This window comes from Lycorma delicatula, chromosome 12, assembly GCF_047948215.1.
Source record: "Lycorma delicatula isolate Av1 chromosome 12, ASM4794821v1, whole genome shotgun sequence".
In the NCBI taxonomy this organism is placed as follows: Eukaryota; Metazoa; Arthropoda; class Insecta; order Hemiptera; family Fulgoridae; genus Lycorma; species Lycorma delicatula.
Window position 1 is genome coordinate 25,740,966 of NC_134466.1, and position 12,052 is coordinate 25,753,017.

Sequence of the window (12,052 nt, forward strand, 5' to 3'; positions counted from 1 at the left end):
TGGTTGTAACCAAATAAATGTCGTAAACAGCACCCAAAGTTCGTTTCTAATTTTCATGATCGGTTTTTTCTTTCCTTTAAATATCATCGGAAAACCTTTAATAAATAAATCGATCGATTCTATCGATTCGATTACTGACGTGCATCTTTTTTCTGTGTTTCCAATTAAACTTATAACGTTCAATATAAATAATATGTAAAAACATAAAAACGTAATAATGTAAATAATTCTCTTCGGAGCTTCGATTTGGTTTTGTTCGTTGAAGAAACACCACATAAGCATGATTAGTGTAGATATCAATAAAATCTTTGAAATTTTATTTGTTTTGTATATTATTTCTTTTGAGTTTTTAATTATTTTTTCAGTTGGAAATGCTCCAAATAATTTAAAAATTACATTTGATTTTAAATCATCGTAAAACGAATTTTTATGTTCGACAAAAACAAGTTTTTTAATTTTAGTCGTTAACGTTTTGTATAAATCCATTTCATTAACTCGTTTTGATAAAGTATCTTTAGTAAGAAAATACTTTATGAATTCCAACTGCTCTATTACAAATACAATTTAAATGTGACTTCTTCAATAGATTGATTGAATTGGAAAATAATTTTTATTAAAATATGATAATAGTCTAAGTAAATAATACTTTACATTAACTTATTGAAACAGATGTTCTCATTTATTTAATGGAAACGCTTCTTTCAAACGATTTAAATTGTGAGAAATTTAAATGTGTGTAAATTGTAAGTTAATTAATACATAAATAAGCCGTTTAAAAAAAAATTATTGTAGAACTTTAGTCAAAATTTATTTATGAAGGTGTAATAAAAGGGAACGGCCATAAACTAAACGGAAAACAAAGAAAAAAAAATTATCTTGAAATATTTATGAGATTTCGTCCTTCTTAAAGATTTTTGATTTTATAAACTCGCTGAACGTACACTGTACAAAAAAAATTAACGCGCAATTTATTTATTATGAATTGCATTCTTATGAAACAATTTCCAGAATTTTATTTTGAAATTTACGGTTTACTAACAGATTTAGACATAACAATGACCTTTCTCACTGTGAACCGAGAGAAAGTGCTAGCCGCTCTCTTAGTTTTGTCCTCGTCTTTCAGTTTATTTCGATAGGTTTTATTCTATTTAGAAAATAGACTGAATTTGTAAAAAGGCAATTTACAGTATCTGAAAACTTTTTCTTCGTAAAATTCGTATAATTCCTTTTTAAAGTATATCATTTCCGTTTTGAAACACGCGACTCGTATCCATTATCTTTTCTTACTGCTTATTTTGTCTTCTTCATCAAGTATTTCGGGTATGATTGCCAGTTCATCGTTCGAAAATTGAGAAAATTTTTAACGATTTCATTTATTAGTTTACTGCTAATATAATAATATTTGCACGAATATTGACAAACTTATCGCTTTCATTTCACGGGCGTTGTTGTGTTCGAATAGATCTTTCCCCTTTTTCGAGTGCCGATCACTAATACCTGATAAAAACGAAAAGGTTATACAAATTACCTAGTAAAACAGAAAGGATGTAGTCTTAAAAGTTCAAAAAAGAATTGTCCTATTGCTCATAAAATGTAGTCGGTTCTAGGGTCAGTCGTAAAACACTAATTACAATTTACATAAATACTTTTTATCAGGTTTACAGTTTGTTATTGATCTGTTTTAGAAAAAAACGAAGTAACTATAATTTTTTTATGTTTGTAACTGTTATTATGAATGAATAAATAAATATTACGGAATATTTATACGTAAACAAATATAATGCCGATTAAGCGGTTGCCCCATTTACCAAATTATAATTAAGAAGACGCGAGTCTCTCCGTAGGTTAAATATTTCTCATTTGTTAAAAATATTGTTCGTTTACATTTATATGAAATGGAAAAAAAAAACTCAAAAAAACAGTTTACATAAATAAATTATATGACAGGGTCTGTAACTGTCATAGTATACATGTATACATAAAATGTCATGTCATGTATACATAAAATAACATATCGTAAGTGATTCATAATCAACGCCCAGCAAAAACTGCTGAAGGTAAATTGAAAAAAAATTGTATACAAGTTCATGTTATGGTGTAAGTGGACATTAAGAAAGGATTTTTTTTTGAAATTCCGAGTTTAATATGTGAAAATCGTGTACAATAAAATTTATTTATATTTTTTTAATTTTTCAGAAACAAATGTAGATATTAACTTTACTTTTGATGTGTTAAATTTTCATGTGAATATCTAAAATCAGAAATTCTAGATTGTTTTTGAAATTCCGAGTTTTGAATTTTGCTTGAAACCCACATATTTTTTTTTATTTTTTGGTAACAAATGTAGATATCAGCTTGTTTTTTTGGCGCATTTAATCTTCGTGTGAATATCTAAAAACCAATTTTTAGATCTTTTTGAGATTCCAAGTTTAAAGGGCTAAAATGGATTTTTGAATTTTGTTTGAAAAAATTTCTAGATTTTCTGAAATTCGACTTTTAAAGAGATGAAAAAATGTAAAAAATTTTTAAAAATGATTATAAAATTTCCCCATTTCCGTCTATACTAAACGAGGTATTTAGCCGATTTGTGCTTGCAAGTACTCTTTTCAGATAAATATCTAAAAACCATTTTTTGAGTTTTTTGAATTTTTTTTAGGAGTACGCCGGTGTACGGAGCGGTGGCTCAATCAATGCAGCTATTGCCACTGTTACTGTATTTTATGTGCGATACGACTGCCTGCACCTACATCTTGACTGAAAAACAAAAAATAAAAACGAATTTGACAGCGGTGGCAGATGTAATTACATGTATGTAATATATACACAGGTCTGGAAACGCTTTGTTTTCGAGTTACAACTAGCGAAAAATTTCGCGCGGATTGCAGTTTCCCTGGTGAGATTTTATTAAATTAGGGATAAACTAGAACCCACCGGATTGGTCTAGTGGTTAACGCGTCTTCCCAAATCAGCTGATTTGGAAGTCGAGAATTACAGCGTTCAAGTCCTAGTAAAGCCAGTTATTTTTAGACGGATTTGAATACTAGATCGTGGATACCGGTGTTCTTCGGTGGTTGCGTTTTCAATTAACCACACATCTCAGGAACGGTCGAACTGAGAATATACAAGACTACACTTCATTTACACTCATACATATCATCCTCATTCATCCTCTGAAATATTATCTAAACGGTAGTTACCGGAGGCTAAACAGGAAAAAGAGAGAGGGGTAAACTGGATAGTTATGTGTTTTGATCTGAAAAACGAATAAAATAGATCCCAGAACTTTATTTCCGTAGTTTTTATGATGTCCAACGTAAAACAGAAAAATTTGGTAACGAAAAACTTTTCTTACGTTTCAGGTACAATTACTATGTTGAATGATGAATAAGCCTAAAAGCGTAAATTTTATTATCAAAATTTATATAACATTTTATTCTGAGAAAGTTGATTGAATAGTCTACGAAAAACAAAAAAATAATTTTTTATTAATAACAAAATTAACAAAAAAACTTATGAATTTGTAAAAATTAAAAACAGCTGTTTTTTTGTTTGTCTTCAGTCATTTGACTGGTTTGATGCAGCTCTCCAAGATTCCCTATCTAGTACCAGTCGTTTCGTTTCGGTATACCCCCTACATCCTACATCCCTAACAATTTGTTTTACATATTGCAAACGTGGCCTGCCTACACAATCTTTTCCTTCTACCTGTTCTTCCAATATTACGCATAGTTTATTTGTAACACTGTATCCAAAATTACGGGAATACGAAACGAAATTCTTCGATAACTTCCGAATGTCTACAAAAACCTTTGATGCTTTATTAAAGTCGATAGAAGACGATATTTCACCGAGTATGAATTATGTGAGACATGCGATTGGAGCTGAAGAAAAACTCGTAGTAACTTTGAGGTAAGTCATTTACTTTATTAATATTTAATATATTATTTTAATTAATATTGTACAAAACTGATACGATTCTGAATATAAATAACAAGAGTACAATTAATATAAAAATTATGAAAATACAAAAAAAAATTTAATATACCTGATCACGCCCGAATGAAAACAAACATTCTTGTAGTCGTGGATAAAATGAAAGAGGAATAAGACAATTTGAAATAGAAAAAATGTTATCTAGAAATACGAAATAAACTTACAGTAATAACTAGTAACTAACACTAAAACAATAAATTCTCATTATTCTAATGAGAGTTGAGTTAATTATACAGATGTATTAATTGTATAGATCTATGATTAGAAATTAGGCTTTCTTCTGGTGACGGTATTGGTGAAACAGCAACCGGGATAGTACTTGTAACGTCGATAATTATTTGACTATATTGTAGTGCGTACTATGTAGATGAGTTGGAAAAATTGGATGGAAATGTTGTATACCCTTGACTGTACGGATGATTGGGATTTTGATTGGAAGTGTTTGAGTAGAATAGATGAACGATGGGTGACTGATTGGGGGGCGGATTATAGAAATCCTGCGCTCGTTGTAAGACTTCCATTAGCTGTATTTTCGTCCTCATTCGGGCACGATCAGGAACCTTTTTAAGTTCTTTAAACAAAGACATACAAAATAGCTTACCATCATCCACATTATTCGGTTGTTCTTCCCGTAATGAGACATTCCTCGCCAAAATATCTGCGAAGTGCTAGTCCACAGGGTTCATTTTAATTTTCTTATATTTTGGAACAGGAAAAACGCCTGAGTTACAATCTTCAATTACATGATGTTCAGTGTCGGTCGGAAGAATTTCAGCTGAGTCGTCGTCTAGATTAGTAATTGTTTCCTTATTGTTAACAGAGTTTTCAAGAAAACGTAAACGAGTAAAGTAAACGTAAGGATTTCCATTACTAGCTGCGGACCATGTCTTGGATTTTTTTTGTTTTTCAACTCCCTGGCAAAACAGTCTCTAATATTTTTCCATTTTTTTTTTTTTGTAAATGAGAACCTGAAAATAATAAATGCATATAGAAAAATAACTTTACTAATATTCAGTAATCAGAAAGACATCTATTTAAGAGACAAATTTGAACGTTCTGAAACAATTGAAAATTGAAGCGTGAAAATAATGAAAACGTTTTTTATAGCCTACACAACAGAGATTTTTTTCCAAACAAAAAATTTATGCGTAAATTTTTATTAATTTAAATATATTTTCCAATAATTTCGACCGATTCTAATCTCACTTGTTTGTCTGTTTTTTCCAGTTACTTAGTTACCGAATGCTCATTCGGTCATCTACAATATTGCTACCGTATTGGCAAGTCTACATTCGCAAAATTGGTACGGCAAGTATGTTCAGCAATTTGGAAAAGATTAAAATACATTTATATATCTGAACCTACAAAAGAGAAGTGGGAAGAAGTTTCAGAGGGTTTCTGCAAATACGCTAATTTTCCAAATTGCATCGGGACTGTCGACGGTAAGCACATACGAAATGTACAACCTACAGATACTGGCTCCCTATACTATAACTACAAAAAGTATTTCTCAGTTTTGCTATTGGCAGTATGCGATGCTAATTACAGTTACCTCTTCGTAGATATCGGGGCATATGGGAAAAGTAGCGACTCGTCAGTGTTTCAAGAATCATTACTGTACCAAAAATTAATTAACGGTTCGTTAAATATTCCTGATCCAAAACCGATATGTAGAAGTGACGTAGCAGGTTTACCCCACGTATTCGTAGGAGATGACGCCTTCGGGATCACTAACAACATCATGCGACCCTACGTTGGTAAATTACTGACAAACAAAAAGAAAATTTTAATTACAGGTTAACAAGAGCTAGACGATTTATTGAATGCACTTTTGGCATGACGAAAAGTGGTGCATATTCCACAGACCGTTAAATGTTAACGTACATTTCGCGGAAGAAATAATTCAGGCTTGTTGTGTTTTACACAATTTTGTCAGAAAGAGGGATGGTTACAAATTTGAAGATACACTTCACGGGTCTTCATTAACTAGCGTGAAAAAAATTAATGTTCCACGAGGAAGTTTATCTGCTAATCAAGTTACAGATAAGTATGCTGAGCATTTTGTTACAGATGGAAAATTACCATGGTAGGACGAGAAAATATAAATATCAGTGATCATAAAATAGAAACATGTAGGCCAAGTTCTATCATGTAAATAAAAAAAAATGTAATCCATGATAATAAAGTGTGTTTATAATAACAGCTTGAAGTTATTCAATTTATTACTTCTTTCTTTTCCTGTTTAGCCTCCAGTAACTACCGTTTTTAGATAATTCTTCAGAGGATGAATGAGGATGATATATATATATATATATATATATATATATATATATATATATATATATGTATGAGTGTAAATGAAGTTGTAGTCTTGTACATTCTCAGTTCGACCATTCCTGAGATGTGTGGTTAATTGAAAATTGAAACCCAACCACCAAAGAACACCGGTATCCACGATCTAGTATTCAAATCCGTGTAAAAATATCTGGCTTTACTAGGACTTGAACGCTGTAACTCTCGACTACCAAATCAGCTGATTTGGGAAGACGCGTTAACCACTAGACCAATCCGGTGGGTTATTCAATTTATTCCTAACCTTACATAATTTCACATAAATAGGAATATTCATAGGAATAATTAATTACTTTTAAATTAAAATTTATTACATAATTATACATAAAGATTTCATAGAAGTTATTCACTTACCGATAACTTTCTTGTGTTCTATAGAATCACCATCTTCACTGAACAATTCCACCATTTCTTCCCAAAATTTACTTTTTTTTTCTCTGTTTTTATATTCCGCACTTTGTACGTCCCAGAGATCTGGCCTTTTCTCCATTTCGTCTATGAAACGTTTTGTATCAAATTGCTCATTGTCCATTTCGTATTGCAACAATGAAATAAAACAATATAAATGGATGACAAAAAGTAAAAACTACTACCGTACCTTCAAAACGCGCGATCACATGTACAAGCAATATACCACAGTGTACTTGAGAACGCGCGGCAACAGCTAGAACTTCGAGTCGCGCAACAGAACGGGCGATCGGCAAAAACGAGCGATTGAATGTGTACACCTCATGCAATTCCATGTACCTCACTACCGCGCTACTGCAATCGCTTTCATGTGTACGTAGCCTTAGTAATGGGAAAAATCGAATGATTTTAATAATCGAGATATTAGTAGTAGAATTATATACATAATCGAACGATTTATTTGAAATATGAATATTACTAATAGTTTTTCACAAGTACAAACGTTGAATAATTATTAGTTTGATTAATACACTTAATAGCTGTTACTAATGGATCATTTCATAAGTTATGACTGTCTACTGGTTACTGGCGCCGTAATTCATCTCTCCCAAAAAATTATATTCTACAATGCAGTGGTTTTATTTGAATTATTATCTCATTCTAAAACAATCGCTAATATTTTGATTTTTTTTTTGTTTATAAATCTTGTGCTAATTCGTGTGGTATTATTTGTTACTTCCTTCTTTTTCCTGTTTAGTCTCCGGGAATTACAGTTCAGGTATTACTTCAGAGGATGAATATGTATGAGGATGGAATGCATTAGTGTAAATAAAGTGTAGTCATATACAGTCTTATATATAACAAAAAGCCAAAGGGAATAGGAATTTAAATATATTTTTTCAAATTAATAGTAGAAGTTGTATAGCATAGTGAATGAAGTAGAGAGAAATGACGTCAGAACAGAAATATATGTCTGCTGGAATTAGCAATTATGTATTAAAATATTCACTAGACTGAGAATGGAAAGTAGTAGTTCAGATTCTCTCATCATTCATATTCCTATTATATTCATATAAAATAGTATTCGGCCTATTCATCTTCCAAATCCGAGCGAGTGACGAATTAAAAGTAGTAAAATTTTTTCATCATTCGTAAAATTAGTATATTTGCTTAAAATATTCCAAGCAAAAACACATTCAAAGACGCAGTTGGTAATTCGAGATATCTCGAAATATTTCAGTAATCGAATCATTACTACTTTTTCCCTCGAGAGATCACATCAGTACTTGATAGTCAACATACATCGGTAAATGGAACGTTGTGCTACGACACTTGAAAATAACAATTTAGTAATACTATAATAACGTATTTAATATTGAACCATTAGCCAGGAGGTAAGTAAATCTTACTTATTTTTTGTAAAATAATGGGACCAAGTTAAACAAGCCCTGTTAACAACTAGGAAATTAGTCGTGAACAACACACAGATATTAAGAATGATTTTGAAGGTGAATTAATTTGAAATATTCTCAGTCAAGTATAATAAAAACATTAAACCTATTTATGGAAATAGGCAGGTTTCCATCTGCTTGTGTTTTTACAATTGAAATCTTATACTATGTATAAATTACATTTTTGATTGCAATTTGGTGTATTGGTTCTGATTGTTAAATTCTCTGTAAGATAGTTGTAGTAGAAGGTTCTTGTAAACTTTCTATCAGATGAGATAATCTCTTATTTTTCTGTTAAATTTTAACCTTTTCACAGTGGCTTCTGTGTACCACACAAAATATATGCAGCGTGCCATTACTAGAAACTGTAATAAATTTAGTTGTTTTGTAAATCGCTTGCTTCTTCTCAAATCTTAAATCCAAAAAATTAGTAATGTGTTTATTTATGGTTGATAATGGCATATAAGAGGCTGCAGTTTTCAGGTTTTCACATCACATGTTACCATGTTAAATTAATGAAAAGTGTGTTAAAACGTAGTATGCTTGTGTTAAAAACACTTTATAACATTGAATGTCATGTCATTTACGCTGATCAATTAGTGTTAACGCTGGCATTTATCTGTCCAAGATGGTTGTGTAAGGAAGTTGTAACTAGGGTCAGGTTAGAACACCTCCTTTTGACTTGCGTACTTCTAATAGCTCATGGAAAATTGCTTATTTTATGTTACTGGTGTCTTACTCTTTGATTATTGTTTTTCAACTGTAAATTTTTGCCTTCCATTAATCGTTACAAAATGTGTAAATAATCTTTGTTTATTTAAGCCTGAAAGTCTATATACCCAGTGGGAACTTTTCTTTTTCCAAAAATTGTATCTTTTAAGGTTATAAAAAACAATGATCTGTACTGTTGTTGCGAACTCATGTATATTGTTTTCAGATTTAGAAATTCAGTGATCATTCAGTTACACCATAAAACTGTGTTTTTATGTAGTTTTGTTATAAACATAGATTATTTTTGTAGTAAGTCATTTCCATACATACCTGACGCAGGTGGTGCTTTGGAACATGCTCTGATCCATAACATGTCTTAAGTTATCTTTGACATTATATTTAGCTCCAAGCTCTTGACTTCATCAGATATTAAATTTCAATAATATTTCATTATTATTATTATTTTATATTTTTTGCAGAGTATGGATGCACAAACTGGTAATTCATTTTTGGAAGAAGATCCATTATCCATGCCTATTAAGAAAGAAAACATACATGAATTAGGGCAAACAGAATATTTGTTTGTACCTGTTTTAAAGACAGATGATGATGAACTTACAATTATTAAACAAGTATGTTATTTTCTATTTTATCTTGGTTTAAGTTAAAAATATAAAACCTAGTTATTGTAAGAATTTTCGGTGCTTACGTATTAACGCCACCGCAGCCATAGCTTTAGGTTATGTTGACTTCGTGTACTGACAAAATAACCTAACTAAATATAACCTACGCTTGTTTCGCTCGCTAACCTCTTATAATTAACATTAAATATGCATAATATATACAACTTATTAATAATATAACCTTAATGTTATAGCACCGAAATCCAATTAATGTTAATCCACTGAAATCCGATTGACTACTTTGTTTTTAAATAAAGCTGTAGCTGCGGTGGCGTTAATACGTAAGTACCGAGGTTAGCGAGCAAAGCAAGCATAGGTTAGATTTAGTTAGGTTATTTTGTAATACGTACGATTTGTCAGTACACGTACTCAACATAACCTAAAGCTGTAGCTGCAGCGGCATTAATACGTAAGTACCGAATTTTCAATTCTTCTATTCATTAGGATATTTTTATGTGCTGTTTATGGCTTACATATTATTTAGCATTCATGTCTGACATGAGATATTGTGATTTGTAGTGTAAAAAAACAGTTAATGGAGTAAAGGGAGGTAAATAGCTTAGATGAACATATTGCTACTAACATTTTACGATAGACAAACATTTTTACAGCAATACGTAGCAAAGAAAATACAGTGAGCTGATGCCTTAAGTTATAAACAAAGCTACCTAAAAATTACTCATTTTATACCCAGATTCAGCATTGTTTACCTAGATAGTAGTAAAACCGTAAAAAGCTTTCCTTTGTACGGATCCTCTGTTCCTCTGATCCATAACATGTTTTGAATTCTTTGACATTATATTTATATTCAAGGTATTAACTTCATCTTATGTTACATTTCAGTAACGTTTCATTAACCACGCTTATTTTAAGTTCCACTAATATAATATTTTTTATTTATATTTTTTGCAGAATATGGATGTACAAACTGGGAATTCACTTTTGGAAGAAGATCCATTGTTCTTGCCTATTAAAAAAGAAAACATCTATGAAACAGAGCAAAGAGAATGTTTATTTGTACCTCATGCCAAGATAGATGATGAACCGATAATATTTAAAGAAGTAAGCTATTTTCTATTTATCATGGTTTAAGTTAAAAGTTTAAAACCTAGTAATTATCAGAATTCTTAATTTTTCTATTCATCAAGATGTTTGTATTTACCGTTTGTGACCCACATATCATTTAGCATTCATGTCAGACATGCGTTATTTTGATTTGATATGGCAGCCAGCCATATTCCTTGGTTAGCTTCCTACAGCAGCATGGTAGGAGTCTTTTCCCTTACGTAAACTACTGATGTCGGTTGAACAAAGCAATCGCATCAAGGAACTCCTATACAGTCCGACAATGCAGCTCTCACCACATTGACTCGCTGCTTGTGAGTGTCCAATTTTCCCATTGACCTCAAAGTTCTAGGGTGGCCTGAGTTCTGGTCCCCTCCCAAGAGCTGGGCAGTTGAACATCATGTGTTCATTTGACTGGACCACCTGCAAACGCACAGCTCATCAGGTGCCAGACAGAACCAAAACAAATATTGGTTTAAATTTACATAGTTGGAGAGGACTCGAACTCCTGTTGCTCTTAAAAATGAAGGAGAGGCTCCCCCCTAGATACTGTATAAATCTATACAAAGATCTTCTCTTAGTCATGAGGTGCCATTCTTTCTGCCATGCTTCCATCACGAGGCTCTAAAGCCTCCTCCACAGGCAGGAGATGGGCAACTGTTCAAAATTTAGAACCAGTGCATTGAGATCACTGTTCCTCTTTGGTACAGGGCTCGGAACCGCATCCCAGATACTTCAGTCTCCTTCCTCTTCGCAATCTCCACATGGCCGCCTGAATATTCACCAATAAATCGATTATTGGAGCCTTTTCCAATACAGTGATCGCCTCATAGACGGTTGTTTTAAAAACACCAGTGCATACAATTAAGGCTCTGCACTAGGCACTCCTTAAATTTTGAATAAGTGCTTGATTTCTTTCCAACCTATGCGCCCAAATGGACGCTGTATAAGAAGTCATACTTTTGAAGACACCTTTGTACACCTTGTACAAATGGCGGCCTGAGAGCCCGTAATTCTTTTGTGCAATCCTCCTAATCTTGTGCATCACAGAGATGGCGTTCAGTGCTACATGCCTAATGTTGTTGCTACATAGCAATTTCTCATCAAACAAAACACCTAGGTAGGTACTTATGAACTCAAACTCACCTGATTACACAGACTTTATATTTCATATGGCGGTTATGACTGTATGATAATTTGTCTGCACCCTTGAGAAGCATAAACTTCTTCTTGGACACAGAAATCTTTAAATTTTGAATGTTCATCCAGCCCTCTGTGGTTGACAAAGCCGATTGCACTCTTATCTTCTAGCTTGCAGTCATGAATTACCACGAACTAACAGAAGACAGTCATCAGCAAAAGCCTGGGCGTGACCACTTCTGGGAATAT

The 12,052-nt window shown here is 32.1% G+C and overlaps 1 protein-coding gene across 1 annotated transcript in view; it reads left to right on the plus strand.

Moving 5' to 3' along the window:
• The first annotated feature begins 8,034 nt into the window (after window positions 1-8,034).
• Window positions 8,035-12,052, plus strand: part of LOC142333160 (uncharacterized) — a 35,963-nt gene continuing 31,945 nt past the window's right edge. Inside the window, exons 1-3 of the mRNA XM_075380105.1 lie at window positions 8,035-8,147; window positions 9,395-9,547; window positions 10,511-10,660. Coding sequence (XP_075236220.1) covers window positions 9,398-9,547; window positions 10,511-10,660 — 300 coding nt within the window. The 5' untranslated portion in view covers window positions 8,035-8,147; window positions 9,395-9,397. The remainder of the gene's footprint in view (window positions 8,148-9,394; window positions 9,548-10,510; window positions 10,661-12,052) is intronic.